At 37.1% G+C, this 25,159-nt stretch overlaps 1 protein-coding gene across 1 annotated transcript in view; it reads left to right on the top strand.

Annotated features, from left to right (window-relative positions):
- Positions 1–25,159, top strand: part of pcdh15a (protocadherin-related 15a) — a 254,858-nt gene that overhangs the window by 185,826 nt on the left and 43,873 nt on the right. The window contains 3 exon segments of the mRNA XM_084392191.1: positions 15,516–15,625; positions 20,341–20,481; positions 23,679–23,806. Of these exon segments, the coding sequence (XP_084248317.1) occupies positions 15,516–15,625; positions 20,341–20,481; positions 23,679–23,806 (379 nt within the window).

The following is a 25,159-nucleotide window of genomic DNA, read 5'->3' as shown; positions in this document are numbered from 1 at the left end:
TTAATTTTTTTAATCGATTACCAGTCCTACTAAATACATATTAGGGGTTTCATCAACTAGTCGACTAGTTGACTAGTCGACTGTCACAACCACTAGTCGGCGCTGTCGGACCTAATCGACTAGTCGGAAACAAAATGGCGTCAGGCGTTGAGGTACCTATGCGTCCAAAACGGTCAAGGTCATCCTATGTGTGGAAATACTTCACAGAAAATGTAGACACATCCACCGTTACCTGTAAGTTATGTTAAGCAGTGCTAAAATAAAATAGCAATACGTCTGCAATGGATAATCATCTTAGGATGAAACACCCACTGCCAAAAGCAACCATTTGTGGCAATGACGCTGGTTTTCATCGACTGAAGAGAGACCAGCTCGGGGCACGAGCACGGCAGGTTACACAATACTCGTTCCCTCTTCTAGAGAGAACCTAGGTTACATTAGGTAAAATATTGGCCTATACATGCTTAAATGATATTTGCTTAAAGATGCAATGAAAAATGTAGTTAAAACTATTTGCAAAACTCAGAGTTGTGATGTTGACAATGTTATTGTCTGAGGCTAGCCATGTGGCAATGTTTATCTGTAACGTTCGCTGATGCGCGTGGTGTGGCGCGGTTCATAACAAGAATGTTTTAATTACAAGAATGTTTTAAATGAATGCTGCTGTTTTTGAATTAACACATGTTGATGAAAAGAATAACTGATGAATTTATTTATTATGTTATTTCTGAATTTCAAAAATACATTTCCAATGATTCACCAGAACTCCTTCCTCTGTGTCTTCCTTAACAATGCTCAATGCGTTAATGCGTCAATTTAATGAATAAATAATTTAACGACTAGTCGACTAGTCGTCGACTGTTACGCAAAACTAGTCGGCTAGCAAAAATCAGTAGTTGTGAAACCCCTAATATATATATATATAGATATGCATGCACCTGCACAGTCATCTTGCTCTCGAGTGTTCACAGACCGTTCCAATATGGCAGACGTCTGTATAGCAGCCTGTTAGAAATGGACACCAATAAGGAACCTATGTATATATACCTATGCATGCGATGGACACATCAAGGAAGTCATTTTATTGTTTATGGTCGAGTGACCCAGGGTGGCGAGTCTTCACAATCCATTTTAAAGCTTGTTGGCAGGAGCATTCGAATTAATGTTAAAGGAACTGTATGTAAGAAATGTATTTCAATTAATCATAAAATGGCCCTGATATGTAATACACCGCTCTACAGTAATTTGAAAGTGATTGCAGTACCAGTTTTGGCCACAATCTTACATACGGTTCCTTTAAAACAGAATATTTCAGGTTGTTTTGTAAAACCTAATTCTAAAATGTATATGTATTTGCAACAATTATATTAACAGCAATAATAAGAAATTCCTGTTGTAGGAACAGCCAATACTGCTTTTTCATGGTAACATTGCAGGTGAAGATAATGAGGAAATTACGTTGTATGTCATTGCTCCCTTCGCCAAGGGTGTTCCAAACGGCTACATTGTGACACGCAAGTGCCCTGCTCACTCCAAAGTCTCCACTTCTAGAGCTCTGCCCTTCGGACTGAGTAGAGCATAGGGATGCTTACTTACAATTGTAATTCGCCCTATATTCATTAGACCTGTCATTATGGGATGCCTACTGTACCAAGGACCAGGTAAAAATGAACCAAAGTTGAGGTTCCCTGTAGTTAGGCTGGTTCGGGGGCATGCTCTGCCAAGAAAATATTGATTTCTCTGCCCTGCATGTGTGCATTTTAAGACATTTGAAGGCAAAAAAAAAAAGGATAACAATAGTTTTAAAACCATGTCAGTGTTTTTGTTGTTGTTGTTGTTGTTGTTGTTGGTCGTTTAACATTTCTATTCTAAAACAGCTGTCAAAAATGAAATGTTTAGTTTCGCTTCTTACATCTTATCTTGCACTTTATGACCATTTACTGAAGCGTTGTGCTGTGCTGGAATTCGCGCTCAGCAGCTTCTGTGAACATAAGGCTCTGTGAACACCTACTTTGATTTGGTGCTGTGCAATATATGCTTGCAGCACTAAAGTGGAGTTAATAGTAATACTATATTAGGTAATTATTTCGCAACCTTTATTACACCTCGGAAAAATACAGAGGTCCGGTCCTCAGTGACCTCATACTGGCTGTTGCCATGCCTTGACAGCATAATCTGTTCCTATGTCTGTATGTTTTCACCATAAGGTAAAAACTGTCTTTTACCTGTCATACATTTTATTAATTTCTCTGACTTTCTCTCACTGTTGTTTTCCCCTTTCATTCTCTCTGTAAAGGCATGCGGCAGAAAGAAAGTTTTGTTCTTCTGGTCAGAAATAATATATTATTTTATTGTGTACTTTCTCTACTTCGTGCATACAATGGAGAAAAAAAGACAACATATTTTGGAAAATAAGCGAAATAAAACTTAAACCAGAAAAGAAAAACTTTCTGTGAGGATTTAAAGAACTGTAATTTTTTTCCTGCTTTGAGCAGATGTGTGTCATTTTCAAGATGGTGTAAAACAGGGGTATTTTATTAAAGTTCCAAGAGGTTCGGTCTCTATATTTTCTTCCTAGCTGAGATCCGGACAGTGCTTTTTTGGAACATTTATACATTTTCATCGTGGCAGCCGTAGTACTTTGTAAAAGAAAAAAAAATCCTAAACATTTAAAATAGTCATCAAGGATGAGAATCTTGGGCCCCGAGAGCCGAAACAGTGATGTCTACGAATTTTTGCCAATATTTACCAAACCAAGTAAATATTTCTCCCAGCTGGATATAAAGAGGTAAGAGCAGATGTTTTATCAGGCTATTTCTTATTATTACTATTATTTTACATTTAGACACCTGTGTGTATGGCACATAGAAGGACTTGGGACTGAGAAAACGTACTGGCGATGCAAGGTTTACCTCTTAAGAAAAGTATGGACCATTTTTTATATTTTGTTCAACGTAATAAACTACTAAAAACAATCAATGTACATAATCTAATGATCAGTACTAAGTAAAGTTACTTTGTCTTTCCTAGCCATCTTTAAATATTTTTTCCAAATTAAAACATTGTTTATTATGAAATGCTCTTAATAATATTAACATATTATGTTAAATGTATGGGGGAAAAAAACGTCTTAAGCGCCAGGCGTTAACTTGTCACAAGAGTCAGCTCTATGACAGATGCAGATGCATTCTCATTTTCTGCAGCGTTTTAGCAAAAGTATATATTTTGCTGCTCACCGTGTTTCATCTACTGTTGTTAAAATAACCTCGTCATCTGTAGCTCTTAATGTGGCGCTTTACGTCTTTAGCGGAAGAGAGAATCAACGCGCACAGAACGGAAAAGGCTTGAATGAAGCGAGTTTGGGTCTAGATAAAAATATTAGAGAATGTAGCACAGAAAAAGCATTTACCGTAAACTACCCTAATCGCTTGTGGTGTGTTACGCTCCGTTGTTTTGATGCGCTGCTCATTTTAAACTGTAGAAACGGTAAAATGACGCAATTATGTCCCGCAGTCCGGATGGAACCAAGCCGCTCTGCCATTTGAATACCACTGGAGAAAAACGTTTCCAATGCCTTCAGAAAGTATTTAGACTCCTAAAAAAGGACATTTTATATGTATTCAGGCATTTTATGCAAACCTTGTAGTGGTGGCAGACTTGGGCGGCAATTACAGCATTGAGTTATCTTGTTCTAGCAGACAACCTACTGGGATTTGAGCTGTTTCTCTGTCAGTTTGAGTGTGGCTGTCATTATTGATGTGTCCAACTTAAATCCTTGGCAGGACCATTCAGGTCATTCAGGAATCTTTCCTGAAGCATTGTGCTGGCTGTTTGCTCCCTGTACATTACTGATTCTTCCAAATGGTCTGGGAGATTACTTCCACTGTGAGGAGCAGAAACTCTTCCATGTTGTGAACGTTTGTTTCTGAGGTCAGGATCTCTAAAGCATTGCCTTCATCTCAGAGTCCTACTGATGTTCTCACACCAGCAGTTTCCATAGCAATTACGAATAAAAAGGCAGTCTATTTTAGGCTTGAGACTGAGAGATGGCCATTCATCGGTAAGATTGATACATCACAGCTGGCTCCTGAAATGAGCTAAACTCCAGTGCTCAACGGGCCAGTGTGCCATTCTCGTTAGCATAGCTGGATATAAAGCCCAAAGACCTTCACCAGTTCATTTGTCTGTGTATGAAATTATATCAGCTTTTGATGTGTAAAATAAGGATATTTCAGTTGAATGCAAAATTAATAAATACACTTTTATTCATAAATACATATGCAAATCAGCATATTAGAAGGATTTTTGAAGGATTATGTGACACTGAAGACTGGATTAATGATGCTGAAAATTCACCTGATATTACAGGAATAAATTACCTTTTTAAACATTTAAATAGAAAACAGTTAAATTGTAACTATATTTTACAATATTACTGTTTTTACTGTATTTTTTATTAAATAATTGCAGACTTGGTAAGTATAAGTGGCCTACCTACCAAAGCAAACGAGAAAAAAAAAAGAAAAAAGTTTTCCACAATATTTCTACCTTCTCTGATTATTAAAAAAATACATATTGGCCTTTTTTGGCTATTGTACCTTTCAGACTTTAAATCGCTTAATATAAAAATGTCTTCACTTCCTCCTACTTCATGATAATTCGACAAACCACGTTTCTGGACACAAAATAAATGTGTTATTGTATTCATGGTTGTGATTGACAAACAGTTTTTAAAGCTTAATAACTGGTCGTTTGGACTGAGCAGGGAGTTTTAAAGTCCCCCTGCAATCAGTAATTTTATCCCTTAAAACTCATCTTTTATAATCAATTATTTTCCTGTGAAAATAATTTGTCATGCCTTAAAATAGCTTGAATGTAACTCTACACCCTTGCTTCATTAAGTCTACACGGATCCATGAAAATGCAAATTAGTCCCACTCCCCACCTCCAATCACTCACACCTGATCTGCTCGGTCAACTGTAGTAAACGCTGCTAAACAATGGCAAGTGGAAATATTGATTTAATTCAGTCATATACTGTATGTTTGAACCAGGAACTAATTCAAAAGAAGAGGAAGAGTGAATTATACAGGCTCGTCTACTGGTCAATGTATCAGAATGGTGATGTGTTTTATGTATCGCTCTCTACATCGTCAGACACCAAACGGTAATTAATATGATTATAGCCTTTGGCTTGACTATGTTATTGAACTGCTAATAATGTGTTGCTAATGTTACACAAAAAATTTTCCCGTTCGCCACCTCAGAGTCAGACTGCTGGCCTCTAAAAATCAGCATCCTTAAAAACGTTCTGAACATCATAGAAAGTCAGTGGGGAAAGGCATATGGTTCATTATAAAATATACATCATATACGTAATCCCCCCGCTATATTAATATATGCAACCAAATTTTCCTGTTCCTTCTTAAAGATGTTCTTGTGCTCCCTGTGAAAAAGCCCCGCCCCGCCCGCATGTTGACGGGATTTGTTACAGGGGTAGTATTTTCTAGTTTTTGATTTTTGATTTTAGTTTTTTATGTTCTCCAAAAAGGAGGTTTTGTTAGAAATGACTTGAGACGATAATAAAGTTGTATTCTGTCTCTTTCCAGCGTTGGGATTTGAGTTTTTTAGCCCATTCAACTGTAATGTTATGCAGTCTGAAGTCCATTCTGAGTGAGATTGGTGTTTAAAGGGGTCTGTGTGTTGACTGAAGCAGTGGGCCAGAGAGAACACTTCACAGTAAGCTCTAATGGCGTGAGCTATAGACAGCATGCAACGTTTCTCTGTAGACCTCATTAGGCTGTGGACTGCAGCTGGAACACTCTGGAGATCTGATTAAAGCGGCTTAAATGAAGACTTATGAATCTCTCACACACATTCAGTATTTTTTAACAATGAGTGGAATAGTGCTGTTTTGGATGCCTAGCCCTATCATGTATTGTTGATCAAATTCAGTTATTTGACTGCTTGATGTTTATAACCGTAGACAGATTTGATCATTAAAAAAAATCTACATTTTTCATCACGGTCGGCTCAGATCCGTCAGGAATATACAGGGATGAATATTTAGGTGGGTATTTGTACTTCCTAACTAACATCTCTGAGGACAAGTTCATACATACTCAAGGTTGGTTTAATAATTCTTGTTTACCAACAAGTGACACATACACACACACAAGTGCGTACTGCAGAGAAGTTGTCTTCTGTTGTCACGTCTTGTCTTCATCATCGTGTGCTTTGCCCAGGGCTTCTGTCGCATTGACACCTCTATGCTTTCAAACACACTGGATGGATCTCACAAAAGCTGTCAAGAACATGTCTGGGTCATATTTCACCCCAAAACATAGACGTAAATTATATTTTCAGCATGATTAATTTTTTTTTTTTTTTTTTTTTTTTTGACAATGAGACAAATCTCTTCTATTTCTCATCGTAATGCAAAATTATCTTATTCTCATTCCTTGAAAAAAAGCATATTATTTACATTTTTAAAGTGGTTGTAAATGTTATATATGTATATGTTTCATGCATAATATATTTTTGCACATAGTATTCTTATTTTCTTTTGATTTGAGGGTGAAATGTGACCTGAACCTGTTTAGTTTTTTTTTGTGGATTCATAAAATTGTATTATTCATGCATCAGTTTTTTGTATTTGCATATATGTGGGTGTGTGAGATGAAGGGAAGGAGAACAAAGAAAATCTAAACTCTTTATTCAGCCTAAAGAAACAAAGACAAGAAAGAAAAGTCTGTGTATGTTTCTTAATTTCTCTTGTATTATTTATTGCTACAGGCCAACTGAACTTTTGCTCAAATGAATGCGATTGTTTTCTCTCTTGCTCTAAAGTTGGGTGTGTGAGAGTTATCACCACTGTATGTTGGGCCTATTTCATTTTATATTTAATTTCATGCAAAAATGTGTACAAAACACTGAGAAAACTTTTTTTCGGACAATGTTTTTGTCTAAGACTTCATCGGATCTGATTCAGAACGATAATCAAAACATAGATTGAGTAGATCGAGTGGATCGAATCCATCAACACCCCCAAAGCTTGCACCTGTACCTCAACATTTCATTCTGTAACATTAGGCAGTTTTGATGCAGGCTATATGCTGGTTAATGTTTGATGATCGCATTAGCATACATGTACGTAAGCAATGCTTCTATCGCTTGTTTCTGCTTCTTCGCCTGTGTTTTGATCCAGAGATTTGTACTCTTTCAGAAGATGCGTAATAGCGCCCCCTTAAGTATAACAGTGAAAACACGGATTGCTGGAAAATTCTGTCAGTGGTGGGGAAAGAGTTAAAGGGATAGTTCACTTTGAAATTAATTTTTGATATGTTTTAGCTTACCTCAAGGGCATCCGAGATGTAGGTGTCTTTGTTTCCGCAGTAGTTTCAATTTTGATATTTTTAGGTCAAACCGTTCTTGTCTGTCAGTCATAATGCAGGTCGATGGTCATTGTCTCAAAACACAAGCACAGAGTCCAAATTAAAACAATTCCCCACGTCCAAATGAAACAATTCCCCATCGTAAGTACACATTGATGGCCTAAGACACGAAACGAGCGGTTTGTGTGAGAAAACGAACAGTATTTATATCGTTGTTATCTCTTGAAAACAGCACACGTCCAAATGATCTGACGGCGCGGGCGGGTATAGATATATACATAGATGTCGCCTTGGCTACGGTTTCGTTCCAATGAACTGCAGTAGCGAAGGCGACATCTAGTGTATACATCTATACCCGCCCGCGAAACAAAGACACCTACATCTTGGATGCCCTTGAGGTAAGCTAAAACATATCAAAAAATTATTTCAAAGTAAACTATCGCTTTAATACGTACTTCCTTCTAATTTAAGAAGCAATACATGCAGCTTACCCATATTGGGAGAAGTTTACAAGCTTTGTTTTTTTGGGCAGTGTGTGCACACACACATTATCGTTTGATTTTACCTGGTCCAGTGTTTCTGAATGTCCATTATGAGCATCTTGAAGATTATAGCTGAACATCATCACTTTTATTATGTGCACAGCTCTCTGAATACTTGATTTTGATTAGCCAGGCTCTTTATTCATGCTCCGCTCCACGTTGGGGTCTGATCTCCCCGTTGGGTTTATTTTTCAATAATGACCGGCTGATTGTACTTTATTCCTTACGTAATTAACACAGTTCATGAGATGAACTGCTTATGATACCAGACATAAAACAGCTCTGAATGTCTAAAGTCTAAATTAGCATTCCTTAGGGCAGATGAGAGTACATTTTGCACTTGTTTTAATCCAGTCATTAAGTTGATGATATGTTGTGTATGCATTTTCAGAAAAGATTTTTTTGTGGAGAGAGATTTCTAACAGTTCACAGAGGACACTGTCAGAGAGATCACAACGAGTTTGAATTGCCAAACACTCACATACCTGGTCTCATAAATAATCATTCAGTGTCAAATTGAAGAATGTAGAATTGACTGTCACTTGATCTTCTTTTTTAATTGTGTCATTGATTGTTGATGCAGAGTTAATACTGCTTTAATTCGCTCTTATGAACTGTTCATACACTCATTGATTTAATTACTAGAGGTTGAAAAGTGGTTGAATTGTTGGTGGGTTAATCTGATCCCATTTGTGATCCGATCTAAAGCACTGAGCACTTGTGCAATCTATCAATAACCCATTGCTTTTGATTTGGTTGCAACACAAATGGGATGTTTTATCGGTAGCAATACCATGTCATTCTAATTTAACACTGAATCTGTTTTCTTGCTGCTAAAAATGAACACTCTGGAAAGTGTTTGTACAAAAATTGCAGTAGTGCATAATGCACCATATCATGAACCAAACTCTACAATCCCATCATGGTTTCCCGCGCATCATTTTTCATAATTTGATTCATGCGGGTCATTTCCATAAAGTTAAACTAATGCATTACGGTGCAAAACTGTCTTCAACTGCTTGTTAACAAAACATCTAATCAGCCAATCACATGGCAGCAACTCAATGCATGTAGGTCAAGACATAAAAGTGTATATAAGAAACCAAAAAGTGTATTTAAAGTTTTGACTCATCACTTACAAATTAACATGCAGTTGCATAAAATCCCACTTTACACATATATGTAGTAGAGCTAAATGGATTGTGCAATTATGTGACTTGTAAATGCAATGAGAGTATGACAATGAGAAGATTACAGATGTGCTGCTGAAGATAACTATGAGCTATTGTGTGTGAGAGCGTTGCAGTAACTCATTTCCATTAAAAGATGCTCCTCTTTGAGTTTGTGGCTATTTCTGTCCTCTGTGATCCCCATGGTAACCAGCATGAAACTGAGCATCGCTGAGATTTCAGCGTGACCTCGGCTTCTCGCTGTCAGTGTTGCATTTGACTGCTGCAGTGCCCTATTGTCTCAGAGACAGAGCAAAGCGCTTCACCCCGTTTATGTTGCAGAGAAACCCAGGCAGTCAGCAGCTCTTTGTCGAGATCTCACAGTGATGGCTGTATTTTGACTGTTGGACAATAGAGACAAGAGTGTCATGCCCACCCACTTCTGATGGCTGGCGTGTGGCTCTTAAAGCACAGAGACTTTCACAACATCTGTGAGAGATCCAGAACTGTGACAGTTAATTCAGATAAACTTTACTTTTTTTGTCACACTTAATAACAGGAGCTTTGTCTCACACTAAAGCCACATTACAGTCCTACTTTCTGCCATTTTTTATAACGTAAGAGAGACTGACAGCAAAAATATTAGTGATTGGTAAAGATAACTTGTGTAATGCATACAGTGGCGTTCAAAAGTTTGGAGTCGGTAAGATTTTTTTTTTTCTTTTTTTAAAGAAGTATTTTCTGCTCATCAAGGCTGCATTTATTTGGTCCAAAATACTTTAAAAACAGCAACATTGTTTTTTTAATTTAAAATAACTTTTCCATTGTAATATATTTTACAATGTATTTTATACACTCACCTAAAGGATTATTAGGAACACCATACTAATACTGTGTTTGACCCCCTTTCGCCTTCAGAACTGCCTTAATTCTACGTGGCATTGATTCAACAAGGTGCTGAAAGCATTCTTTAGAAATGTTGGCCCATATTGATAGGATAGCATCTTGCAGTTGATGGAGATTTGTGGGATGCACATCCAGGGCACGAAGCTCCCGTTCCACCACATCCCAAAGATGCTCTATTGGGTTGAGATCTGGTGACTGTGGGGGCCATTTTAGTACAGTGAACTCATTGTCATGTTCAAGAAACCAATTTGAAATGATTCGAGCTTAATGACATGGTGCATTATCCTGCTGGAAGTAGCCATCAGAGGATGGGTACATGGTGGTCATAAAGGGATGGACATGGTCAGAAACAATGCTCAGGTAGGCCTTAAACGATGCCCAATTGCCACTAAGTGGCCTAGAGTGTGCCAAGAAAACATCCCCCACACCATTACACCACCACCACAAGCCTGCACAGTGGTAACAAGGCATGATGGATCCATGTTCTCATTCTGTTTACACCAAATTCTGACTCTACCATCTGAATGTCTTAACAGAAATCGAGACTCATCAGACCAGGCAACATTTTTCCAGTCTTCAACTGTCCAATTTTGGTGAGCTTGTGCAAATTGTAGCCTCTTTTTCCTATTTGTAGTGGAGATGAGTGGTACCCGGTGGGGTCTTCCGCTGTTGTAGCCCATCCGCCTCCAAGGTTGTGTGTGTTGTGGCTTCACAAATGCTTTGCTGCATACCTCAGTTGTAACGAGTGGTTATTTCAGTCAAAGTTGTTCTTCTATCAGCTTGAATCAGTCGGCCCATTCTCCTCTGACCTCTAGCATCAACAAGGCATTTTCGCCCACAGGACTGCCGCATACTGGATGTTTTTCCCTTTTTACACCATTCTTTGTAAACCCTAGAAATGGTTGTGCGTGAAAATCCCAGTAACTGAGCAGATTGTGAAATACTCAGACCGGCCCGTCTGGCACCAACAACCATGCCACGCTCAAAATTGCTTAAATCACCTTTCTTTCCCATTCTGACATTCAGTTTGGAGTTCAGGAGATTGTCTTGACCAGGACCACACCCCTAAATGCATTGAAGCAACTGCCATGTGATTGGTTGATTAGATAATTGCATTAATGAAAAATTGAACAGGTGTTCCTAATAATCCTTTAGGTGAGTGTATGTATTTGTAATTTATTCCTGTGATGGCAAATCTGAATTTCCACATGATTCTTCAGAAATCTTTCTAATATGTTGGTTTGCTGCTCAAGAAACATTTCTTATTATTATCAATGCTGAAAATTGCACGGTTGTGCTGCTTAATATTTTGTAAAAAAAAAAAAAAAAAAAAAAAAAGTTCAAAAGAACAACATTTATTTGAAGTATGAATCTTTGTTACTTTGCTGCCACTTTGATCAATTTAATGTATCCTTGCTGAATAAAAGTATTAATTTCTTTAAAAAAACTAAAACAAATCCAAACCCCGAACCTTTGAACGGAAATGAATGTGGTTTGAGTTTTTGTTTGGTGAATGTCTCTTGAATTTTGATGCTTGTTTTAATGCTCTTAGCAAGCAAAAATGTACCATACAAAACAAACTGTTGTCGAGACAAACCACATTGCATGCGAACCCATTGAATGGGTAGTATTTTCTTTTACCGTATGAAGTTTTGTTCATGGTCTTTAAGGCTTTCATGCAACCTGTCCATGTTAACATCTACCTAATTTGCCTAGCTTCTAACAGAGGAATGTGCATCAAGTCAACCGTTATTTATGTAGCACATTTAAAAACAGCATAAGTTGACGCAAAGTGCTTTAAAGATCAAGCAAGAAAAAAACTACTAAATACAATAAATTAATACATTTAAATACAACATCATATATTTTATCCGCTTCAAACCCTATTCTGTAATCTATTCAAAAGCCACAGAAAAAGATATAATAATAATTTGTGGTAACACTTTATTTTACAGTGTCCTTGTTACATATGTTACATGTACTTACCATAGTAATAACTAACCCTCAACCAAATCCTAATCCTACCCTAAACCTATAGGAAGTACATGTAGTTGCCTAATATTACTCACTACTTAAATATATAATTACACTGTAACAATGACACCTTAAAATAAAGTGTAACCTATTTTGTTACATATATAGAGCACTTTTCCTCTGAAGCGCTTTACATAGAAGGGGGACATCTTCTCAACCACTACAAATGTGCAGCATTCACCTGGATGATGCAACGACAGCCATGTTGCTCCAGAACACACACCACACACTAGCTTATTGGTGGAGATAAGACAGAGTGATTCCGAGTGAAGCCAATCAGTATATATGTGGATGATCAGGAGGCCATAATGATGGACAGAGGCCAATGGGCAAATTTGGCCAGGATGCCAGGGTTAACCCCCTACTCTTTTTTTTTTTTTTTTTTTTTTGAAGGACATCCTGGAATTTTTAATGACCACATAGTGTCAGGACCTTGGTTTAACGTCTCATCCGAAAGACGACTTCAAAAGATGGCTTATTTTTAAAGAAGATTTAAAAATGGCAAGTAATGAAAATGACTTTAAGGGGAGAATATTCCTAAATTTAGGATATAACTGATATACCTCAAGCGAAATCAAAGAACGAACTGATGTGATGAACAAAATCAAGCCGAAACCGAAGTTCGTTTGGAGATCGTTTTGGGGAGTTTGAAACAGCTTGCCAAAGCGAACTTTCCAGAAAAGTTCAATAAAAAAGTTTCACTTGCAACTCTTCTCTGGTTTATTTGATCTGTTCATTCGGTCGAGGTCAGTTGTCCTCGATCGAAACCATGAAAAGAAAATTAAGTTGTACTTCTGATGAAACGAGACAATGACACTGTTTTTCATGTTTAATACTTTAACACTGCTTGATTTTAAGCAGTCTATTGTATAAAGTGCTATACATAAACGTGACGTGACTTTACTGAAGTGCCGAATTGCTCGTGCAAACATATCCACATTGCTATGATGACCAGATGCTTTTCTTATGCTTTATTAAAAAAGATCTGGCTGTTTTCTCAACTTTGTTGTGTGTTTTTTGTTTTTGTGTATTTTGTTATTGAGAGGAAAGCACACAGCACATATTTACATATTTAACATCCAAACGTCGCTCTCAGCATTGTGGGCGGAGTCAAATGTTCGCTAACAGTATTGCTGCTCACGTATTTCGTTTTACCCCTAAACGGAGAACGAAAAAGAACTTTGTTGCGAGTATATCGGGGCCTTAAGGGAGTAAAAGGTCACTAATGTATTGGGGCACTAAACCAAATAATGTCTTGTACACTGAAATCAGAATTTTAAAATCTACCCAGAATTTCACCGCAAGCCAGTGTTGAGATAATAAAACTGGGGAAATGTGATCCCTCTTTCTTAACCCTGTTAACAGCATGGCTGCTGTGTTTCGGACTAGCTGTAAATGGGATAACACAGTTTGTGGCTGACCAATGTACAATGAGTCAAACCTTGATGAAATAAGTAAGTGGATCACAATTTCAAAGTTAAATATAGGAAAGAAAATGTTTTATTTTAGGGATAAATCTCATGTGGTTAAAAACTAGTCTTGACAAACAGCACTGATCTGCATATTGAAAAGTAAAGATGGGTCAAATATCACTCCACGACTCCTCACATGATCTTGTATGTTTTACAACAATAAACCTAACTGGGCAACTAGGCCAGGCAAGCAAGACAAAGAGGAACCTAAGATCAAGACTTCGGTTTTGCTCTCATGTAATTGTAAGACATTATTTGCCAGCCAATGTTTAATATTTTTTAAGCAATTTAGAGCATGCACAGATGAACAATTCCTGTCTACATTAACTGACAAATAAAATTGTGAATCGTCAGCAATGATAAGATCTGCTGTATTTCTGAAAAATAAAGCTCAGGAGAAGCATGAACAGTGAAAATAACAAGAGTCCTAAGATTGACACTTGAGGGACACCACAGTGAACGCAGCACTTAGATCTAATAAAAAAGGATGTGTGGAGTCCATGGAGAGTAGAATATCATTAGTGACCTTTAATAATGCAGATTCAGTGTTGTGCAAATGTCTGAAACCAGACTGAAATGTATCTAAAATGTTAAATGTATTTAGATTTGACATAAAAGGCAGTTTGGAGATGGTTCTGTAGTTGGTGTGTATTGCTGGATCCAAGAAAACTGTGTAGAATTGCATTTTTAAAACTGCTTGGAAAAACTCCACTTGATAATGAGCTGTTCATTATAGCTGTCACACTGGAACTTAGTCATAAAAACTTCTTTAAAAAGGCACGGAGAAAGAATATCCGGCTTATAGCTTGAGCATTTCCTCTTGGAGACTACATCTGCTAATTGTTCTGATGTAACTGGTTCAAAGTGAGTCAGAGAGCTGGACAGGGTAGGAATTAATGGTTGATCAAAAGGAGTAGGTACAATTACACCTTTCTTTTTGGTTGGGTTTAAAACAGAATCAATTGCATTGAACAAAACATTTGGTCGATTTGCATTATCAGAGATTAATATAGAGAACAACATGGATTTAGCCTCCTTTACAGCTCTCTGGTAGTTTTTTAAGCATTCTTTTATGATGTCATAAGATATCTGAAGCTCGTCTTATTTCCACTTTTCTGCACGCTTGTCTGAGAGTGTGAGTAACATCATTTAACCAAGGCTGGGAGACACACTTAGTCTTCCCAAGCTTAAGTGAAGAGACATTATCAAGTGTGAAAGTACAAGATTTATTAAAAACTTCAGCCAGTGATTCGGTGTCGATTCTAGCTAAGACATCATCTGTGAAATGCGTTAGATAAAATTCCGAAAACATATTGGCAGTAGACAAGTGAATGGATCGGGAGTGCAGTTAGGGCTGAGAAGATGTAGGGCGGGGCATTAACATTATTGAATAATTGTCAGAAACACCAATATCTAAGATCTCTAAATCGGACACACAAAGACCATACGATACGATTTGGGAGGTCTGTAGAGAAGTGCGCAGAAAGCAGGACCCATCAATTGAAAAATTTATGTTCAGCCTTTGACATCAATAACAAAAGAAATGGAGAGTGTTTTTTTTTTACAAACCAAACTATTGATGATAGTTTAACATTTTAGCTTTATAATTTTATCATTTGCCATGTTTAGCCATGTTTTCATCAGAACAGACCTTTGACCTTTCAGTTGAGAATCACTAGCATAGACAAAAGCTTTAGAAATCGATTTTTCTTTAGACCCGTGATTCATGTATGCTGCTTTTGAATGCAGTAATTAAACTCTCTTCACCTCTTAAAGCGAAGTCCTTCAGTTCTTTCTGCACTTTCTGTAGGTCTTTCGTGGGGGTGTAGGGCTTATTGAACTGCTCTGGTGTTTATGAAAGATGTAACAGTAAAATTACATTTCTATCACAGTAATCTCATGAGAAATGATAGTCCTCCACTGCCTTCAGCTGTGTGTTGTTTAAATGCTGAATGAAGTGCGTCATTTGCTCTGGTTTAATTCTGCTGTGTTGTGCAGGTTTAGTCCGGTGAGTGAGAACGCTCCTGTCGGGACGCCTGTGGGATTGATTCTGGCCGTAGCTGTCAACACCACCGTCTTTTACTCTATAGTGGATGGAAATGATGGAGGTGAGTAACCTGTATGCAAATGTGGTTCTTCAGTAAATTTGGTCAAATTCATCTTAAATTTAGAATAAAATGTAGAACAAACTGGAACCAACAAGCGCATCCAGTTCGGTAACCCTTTATTTTACAGTCCCCTAATTACTAGGTATTTACCTAGTAAATACATGGTAAGTTATAGTTGTTTATTGGTAATTACCACAGGTAACAAGTATGTAAATGCAGAGAAACTACAAACTAATTACTAGGTATTTACCTGGTAAGCATATGGTAAATTATAGTATTTTAGTGTGTAATTACTTAAGGTGATTAGTATGCAATTACAGAGAAACTACCAGGGAAAAAAACACCACTGTTAAATATCAACTCAACAAAGTACTGTGTACTTGTTACCTGTTTAGGTTGGTAATAACTCCGATTTAATTGTGTACTTCCTCAGAATGTAGGCAGCCAATTTTTAGAAACACCTCCAGTATTACTCATCAATTCAAGTTAGGTTTGTAGTTATCCTAGGGTTATGTTGGTAACAGTCCATGTTTATTTATTACTATCTTGAAATTAAGACGTAGTTTCCAATAAATTACCTTGTCTTACATAGTTGTTGTTCATTGCTACACCCATTTATAGAGGGTTTATCAAATAATTTACCTTACACTTACCTGGTAACTACCCCGCAGGAACAGTTTTCCCTAATGTCATGGCACATCTTAAATACTGGGTATGTTCTTGCAGATGTTTTCACAATTTACTCAGTAAGTAAAGTGCAACTGTACTGTAAAATGAAGCCTTGTTTATTTCCATGGTATTACCGGAATTGTACCATATAACTTGATCATTCCCTTTTCCATATAGTCAAATTTTTTTACCTCGTATGTCCTGCAACGTTACCAAGGAAAACATGACAATTTACTCAGTAAGTAAAGTGAAACTGTACTGTAAAATGAAGCCTTGTTTATTTCCATGGTATTACCGGAATTGTACCATATCATTCCCTTTTCCATATAGTCAAAAAATTTTACCTCATATGTCCTGCAACGTTACCAAGGAAAACATGACAATTTACTCAGTAAGTAAAGTGAAACTGTACTGTAAAAGGAAGCCTTGTTTATTTCCATGGTATTACCGGAATTGTACCATATCATTCCCTTTTCCATAGTCACATATTTTTTTTATTTTACCTCATATGTTCTGCAACGTTACCAAGGAAAACATGACAATTTACTCAGTAAGTAAAGTGCAACTGTACTGTAAAAGGAAGCCTTGTTTATTTCCATGGTATTACCGGAATTGTACCATATCATTCCCTTTTCCATAGTCACATCTTTTTTTTTTTTTTACCTCATATGTCCTGCAACGTTACCAAGGAAAACATGACAATTTACTCAGTAAGTAAAGTGCAACTGTACTGTAAAAGGAAGCCTTGTTTATTTCCATGGTATTACCAGACTCTTACCACATCCTTTGCTACTGCTTAAACATTTTTGAAATCACAAACTTTTACCGTGTGTTCTGCAACTTAACTAAAACATTCCAGCCTGGTCTCATTGTTAATACGTAGTATTAACACGTAATTTTCAAAGATAGAAAACTACATAGGCTACAGTTATGAAGAAAAACAACATACGTGTAATCACAATAATTTATTTATTGCGAAAATGTCAAAACCGGTACCAAAAGTCGTTCACATGACGATGTGTTGCAGTCACAGTCCTCTCTTTCAGTATATAATAATTTTGAATGAGGTAATTTACAGAGCAGAATTTAAATGATTAATCCATGAAAATGTTAATCCGGCTTCGCTCTGTGTGAAGGCGCGCGCGGCGTGCTTCTCCATTTCAAATATAGTTTACCGACTGAAATACGACATGTCGCAATCTGTGACGAACATAGACGAACAGACGAGAGCCAATGAGCGTTTGATATCACTGCCGTAAAACATGTCGTAACGCTTCTTGAGGGCGCAATTTTTGAATTTGAATTCATCAACGAGCGCGGGTCCGCGGGATTTGACAGTTACAGACTGCGCTGTTGTTAAAGCCTGTGGAATGGAGATGAAGATCACTCACTGGATAAAGGGCTGAATTTGGATCTCTTTCTTGCAAACGTATGGATTCTAAAGATTTGGATTATATCAAGTAGGCTATAATAAAATTGATGTCTTTTGTGAATTTATGTTGGGTTTTGGTGTATTATTGTTCTATTGGAAAAAAACGCATTTTGTGTCTCACTGTAAATAAACTAAATATTAAAATGGTTAAACAATTAAATAAGGTACTTTTAAGGTTTTAAAGTGTATTCTTGTTTAACTGCATGTATGCTAATCCTCCGAAACGAGTTTGCAGCAGAAGGCACGAACAGAGCGAAATGTTATTAGTCTATTTCTTGAGTAAACTGCATAAATGCGACTGAAAACGTAATTGATAAGACATTTGAATGCAATAGAGTCAAAACATTAATGCCACGATTTTAATATGCATAAATAAGAATGCGTACAAATACGTCGGTATAGAGTTGTTCATACGTAAATAATTTATGTTTTTGTGCTGTTAATGCAAACATTTTACGTTTTAGTGCTGTAAATACTATACGTTTCTGTGTGTATAAAACGTAAGTAAATGTACGTATGGTAGAATTACACTTTACGTAAAAATACACACGTATTCTCATGAGATCACGTTGAACATTCTCAGTAAGTAAAGTGAAACTGGAACGTTACTGTAAAAGGAAGCCTTTTTATTTCCATGGAATTACTGGGATCTTACCCTATAATCTGTAATAGGTACAGTTACGTAGCTATAACAGATTATAGGGTAAGATCCCAGTAATTCCATGGAAATAAAAAGGCTTCCTTTTACAGTACAGTTTCACTTTACTTACTGAGTAAATTGTCATGTTTTCCTTGGTAACGTTGCAGGACATACGAGGTAAAAAATTGTGACTATATGGAAAAGGGGAATGATCAGGTTATATGGTACAATTCTGGTAATACCATGGAAATAAACAAGGCTTCATTTTACAGTACAGTTACACTTTACTTACCAAGAAAATTGTCATGTTTTCCTTGGTAACGTTGCAGGACATACTAGGAAACCAAATAAATAAAAATGTGACTATGGAAAAGGGAATGATATGGTACAATTCTGGTAATACCATGGAAATAAACAAGGCTTCATTTTACAGTACAGCTGCACTTTACTTACTGAGTAAATTGTCATGTTTTCCTTGGTAACGTTGCAGGACATACTAGGAAAACAAATAAATAAAAATGTGACTATGGAAAAGGGAATGATATGGTACAATTCCGGTAATACCATGGAAATAAACAAGGCTTCATTTTACAGTACAGTTTCACTTTACTTACTGAGTAAATTGTCATGTTTTCCTTGGTAACGTTGCAGGACATACGAGGTAAAAAATTGTGACTATATGGAAAAGGGGAATGATCAGGTTATATGGTACAATTCTGGTAATACCATGGAAATAAACAAGGCTTCATTTTACAGTACAGTTACACTTTACTTACCAAGAAAATTGTCATGTTTTCCTTGGTAACGTTGCAGGACATACTAGGAAAACAAATAAATAAAAATGTGACTATGGAAAAGGGAATGATATGGTACAATTCCGGTAATACCATGGAAATAAACAAGGCTTCATTTTACAGTACAGTTTCACTTTACTTACTGAGTAAATTGTCATGTTTTCCTTGGTAACGTTGCAGGACATATGAGGTAAAAAAGTGTGACTATATGGAAAAGGGAATGATCAAGTTATATGGTACAATTCCGGTAATACCATGGAAATAAACAAGGCTTCATTTTACAGTACAGTTGCACTTTACTTACTGAGTAAATTGTAAAAACATTTGCAAGAACATACCCAGTATTTAAGATGTGCCATGACATTAGGGAAAACTGTTCCTGCGGGGTAGTTACCAGGTAAGTGTAAGGTAAATTATTTGATAAACCCTCTATAAATGGGTGTAGCAATGAACAACAACTATGTAAGACAAGGTAATTTATTGGAAACTACCGTCTTAATTTCAAGATAGTAATAAATAAACATGGACTGTTACCAACATAACCCTAGGATAACTACAAACCTAACTTGAATTGATGAGTAATACTGGAGGTGTTTCTAAAAATAGTCTGCCTACATTCTGAGGAAGTACACAATTAAATCGGAGTTATTACCAACCTAAACAGGTAACAAGTACACAGTACTTTGTTGAGTTGATATTTAACAGTGGTGTTTTTTTCCCTGGTAGTTTCTCTGTAATTGCATACTAATCACCTTAAGTAATTACACACTAAAATACTATAATTTACCATATGCTTACCAGGTAAATACTTAGTAGTTAGTTTGTAGTTTCTCTGCATTTACATACTTGTTACCTGTGGTAATTACCAATAAACAACTATAACTTACCATGTATTTACCAGGTAAATACCTAGTAATTAGTTTGTAGTTTCTCTGCATTTACATACTTGTTACCTGTGGTAATTACCAATAACCAACTATAACTTACCATGTATTTACTAGGTAAATACCTAGTAATTAGGGGACTGTAAAATAAAGGGTTACCTATAGTTCCTGGTTGAGGTGGACTACAGGGGATTTGTGAATAAAAAATATACAACCGTGAATTTCTAGTGGTCCGAGCGCTCATCATTGGTGTAGAAGACACTGTGAACTGTTCTCTGATCAGTTTGTGTTTGCAGGTGTGTTCAGAGTCAATAACCGCACCGGGATCGTCTACACAAATAAATCTCTGGACTACGAGACTGTGATCAGTTATGTACTCCGTGTGCAGGCCGATTCCCTCGAGATCATCCTTGCCAACCTACGCGCTCCCTCCAAAAGTAAGAACAAAACTAAAGCACATATTCCCAAGAATATTGTAAAGAATTTTATTTGGAGAGATCTTGCAGCTTTATAGTAAAGTAAATGAAAGATATAAAAGTCATTTTATTGAAAAAAATATGTGTATAGAATAGTATATGACCACACATTTCAAATGAAATTCTAAGTTAAGACATATTCTGGTGAATCTTACAAAATCGGTCAAGAAGCAACACTGTTTGAAAAACCCATGCACTCTTTTTGCAAAACTATAAACACATTCGCACTCACTAAAACACATTTCAGACTGTGATTGTGTTGAGCACTTGTGTTGCAGAAAGCTAAACGCAGGCAAAAGTTAAACACAAATAAAACACAGTTGTCATCGTTTACACACAATGACTCAAACTTGTTCACACTTATTTCTAATGATGTGATCAAACCAACTGTACAGAATAAGCAGCGTGCACAGGTGACACAGGTGCAATGAATGTTGATACAAACAGTAGATCTCAGAGGAGGGAGAGTATGTGTGAGAGGTGATGGACGAGAAGGAATAGGATGAGGATGAGGAAGAGCAAGGTGTAAAGAGTGTTATCAAGGCTGGATCTGTCAGACTAGAGGGTTTTTCCCTTTTCCTGGCAAGAGACGACATTACCTGTGATGTGGACAAAGTCCTCAGGCCAGAGCCAACAGGAAAACATGATGCTGAGACAGAATCAGTCTCTCACTGACTTTGTGCAGTTGAGTGTACTGTAACATGCTTTATCAACATGTCTGTAAAACATATTCTTTGGGATTGCCCAATCTTTAATGTTATGAGACATTAATTTGTGGGTTGAAAAACTATTAAATCTACAGGAATATATTTTAGTTTATGTAGTTCAATATACAGTAGATGCAGTTTTCTAACTCTGACTTCTAGTAATATTACACGCTCTGACCATCCAATCAAAGAACGTGAAAATGCCGACGTCATTGTACGCCTGCTAGATGGCCCCGGTGCAGTCAAATTGAAATCTGATTGGATGATTAAATCTGACTGATTATCTGATTGGTTAAAGCAACAGTTTCATTGCCATTTATTTTAAGCTACAGGCGCCCGCACTATCGATTCTGAAGGCCTCAACACATGATGGCTGAAATATGATTGGATAAAACCTCTAACACAAACAGACATGACTGGAAGCAGCACAACCAAGAGAAAAACTGTGGAATTAAAGGGATAGTTCGCCCAAACTATCGGTCGCGGTCGACGCGCTTTCACGGAGATGGATGCTGGCGTATGACGTAGGACGTAGCGTAGGAAGCGTCGTGACGTAGAACGAACGTAGAGTTTTGTTTTGCTCTGCTCTCTTGCTGCGCTATCACGTTCGTTCTACGTCACGACGCTTCCTGCGCTACGTCCTACGTCATACGCCAGCATCCATCTCCGTGAACGCGCGTCGACCGCTACCGGAAGACAGTTATTTTCGTTTATAAAGTTTTAAATATGTATATTTTTACGACAAAACCGCACGGATTACCCTCAGAAGGCCTTCGTTTATCCCCCTGGAGCCGGATGGATTACTTTTGTGAAGGATGCATGCACATTTTGGGACTTGAACGAGGTGGACCCCATAGCTTCACACTCTAACCACTGAAAGATCTAAGACATTTTCTAAAATAACTGAAAATGTGTTCGTCTGAAAAAAGATTGACATATGCATCTCGAACGGCTTGAGGGTGAGTAAATCATGGGTTAAATAGCATTTTGGGGCGAACTATCCCTTTAAGAGAATGTACTATAGGGAATAATTTAATAGACATTCATGGAAAAAATATATTAAAGCGCAAGTCAGTGATTCTGATAGTGTTTAGGCCAGTCAGCCTTGCTGGCCCTGACGGCCCATCACTGGTATCTGCCATGTAATAGCCGGTGATGCTGATATAGCAATAAACTCAAATACTACTACTACGACGACTACTACTGTAACATGCTTTTCATTTAGAGCTTTTTTTTTTAACCTTTTTGGCTTTTGCTGTTGGACTACTGTATTTTTACAGTATGCAAGTGCTGAATATACAGCCATTCATTACTATAATACTATACTTGCAGTGTATACAGTATACAATTTATTCACCTTACTACTTACTACTGTAAGTTGCAATTACTATGCTTATTTTACAGGATTGCAAAATTAATTTAATCTGTTACAATGTACTTTTTTTCTGTAACTGAATACTTTGGATGCTCTTTTCTCCATTTTTTTTTTTTATGTAGTTTCTAGTGAATGATCTGTGTTTATATTTTGACTGGCTGTGTGTATGATCTGAAAGCGATTGATTTTGAGCACAGATCAATGTTCTTTGAATATAGTTTGAAGATTTGGTTTTGAGAAAGTGGGTGATGGTTTCGAGAAATGTGTTTTAGCAATTCAGAGAAGACTAACTAATGGGACCTCATTATAAATTGTTACAGGTGTTTCGGGGGAATGGTAGTTTCAAGGACCAATTGCGAACGTCAGGCCCAGATTTCATGAATCAGTCAAATCCCAATGGATGAAAAAAGTCTCATCCTATATTTTTGTTGTTGTCGTTCAATATTGTTCTCATTGAATATTCACTCAGTAATGAGCCACTTTACAGAAATTAAATGGGTTGCAAACTCCATTTCATGTTGACTTAGAAGTTTAGTGAGCACATCACAGGCCTCTGACAGGACAAACTTTACATGAGAGAGAGACAAAATGTGTATGTGTCCTGCCATGTGTCTTGCTTTCTCTTTGATATAAATGTTGTTGTACATAACAGGACTGGCACACATTCTCTCTCTCTCTCTCTCTCTCTCTCTCTCTCTCTCTCTCTCTCTCTCTCTCTCTCTCTCTCTCTCTCTCTCTCTCTCTCTCTCTCTCTCTCTCTCTCTCTCACCATCCTGTTTTTCTTCATTTCTCTCTTTTCTCTCTTATTGAGCAATGATATACAGCTTTTCATCTGCACTTTCCCCTGTGTACGCATAGATCCACTCAGATGACTTTATATATTGTTGTTTAATGCAGCAGAAGACAAATGCTTTCTGACAGAGCATATTTTTCACGTCTGCCACAGTGTGAAGAGGGTTGCTGAAGCTGTGTGTGTTTACATTAATGTTGCCTTTTTGGTTTTAACTGTGACAGATAGGGCTTATAGTTCCATAAACTGAGGTCTGTTTCTCCTGTGTGTGTGTGTTTAAATATAGCAAACACAGCTAAGGTATTTATCGACGTTCAGGATGAGAACGATCATCCCCCTGTCTTCACAAGGTCTCTTTACATCGGCGGTGTGACTGAAGACACTAAGACCTTCACCACAGTACTGAAAATTGTGGTGAGTATATGTGCATATGTTATGTGTTATTTATTCCTAGGCAGCGGTGTAGGAGCAATCTGAAATGTTATGGGGCCACAATATAAACCTTAGGCTGGACTCATGAATATTTGTTAGGTTACATAATGCTGATTTGTTGAAGCTAGGTAAGTAGACACTTGCATTGACAAAAAAAGGTTTGGCTATTGTGTAGAACACAAAAATGTTTGCCAATGGCAGTTTGTAGTGATCAAAAAAAGGTAAAGGTAAGAAAATAATTCATTTATGCAAAATAAAAATGTTTATGGATGAGTGAAAACATTGATGTTTTTAACATGACTGTGGTATGAAGCATGTCGCGATTGTTAATGAGAGACAGATATCAGCGCCACACGCGAGTCCCACAGATATAAAGGAATAAGAACATTTCATTCTACCAAACTACCCGCAAGTGCTGAATTACTACTCGCACAGGTCAGTTTATTAGACGAATGAAACTTGTGAGGTAACGCAGCGCTGTTTCACTTGGTCTACACTATCACACTAAACAGCATGAAAGTGTGTTGAAAGTTATAATGTTATTCTATGTGTTAGTTTGTCTGTATGAGACTAGCAGTAAGCTAGATGAACATTAGAATAACATACTGATCATATTCTAACATTTCATCATGTTGAGCTATATAACATTGATTAGTTTTATGTACATTTGCTCACCTCTACATTTGCGCGTCTCTGTCAAGTCGAAGTTTGTCACGGACGTGGAGCTCTCGGCATCTCGAAAACGCCATGCTGATATTGATCCTCGCTTTAGTTCTCCTTTTGTCCCAAAGTCTGCTTGCCATGGTTCATAATGTTTGAACGAAACAACAACAGCGTGAGCGTGCCGCTAGACGCAACGCAGTTATCCACGTCTGTCGCCATGGTTACTATGGCAGTACCAGCAGAAACCAGGGATAACGCGGATATTACTTCATTGACGAGCCATTATTTAAAATTGGAATTTCTCTGAAATTAAAAATCTTTGGGAAGTTTTGGGATATTGTAAGAACACAACTGCAGGAAATATATTACACTGTGCAAGTGATTTTTGGATATTTTATTACAAAAATCTTACATATTGTAGCTTTAAGCACAATACTATCAGAATGCACTGGAACAATGGTTATTAATTCATGGGGTTTGGAAAAGTTCTGTAGGTGTTGGTGTCTGCAGTATATAATATTTCATTTTTACAGAGGAGAACTTGCTGTTCACATCCTGACACACCTGTCAACACTATTGAATATCTCTCTCGCTGTTCAAATCTACTCGCTTCCCCCCACTTCTTAGTAACTGTGCTTGCAGCTTCTCTCTCCATTCTGACAATGTGGAAGA

Source organism: Rutilus rutilus (genome assembly GCF_951802725.1).
Source record: "Rutilus rutilus genome assembly, chromosome: 20".
In the NCBI taxonomy this organism is placed as follows: Eukaryota; Metazoa; Chordata; class Actinopteri; order Cypriniformes; family Leuciscidae; genus Rutilus; species Rutilus rutilus.
This window is presented reverse-complemented; position numbering and strand designations above follow the sequence as displayed.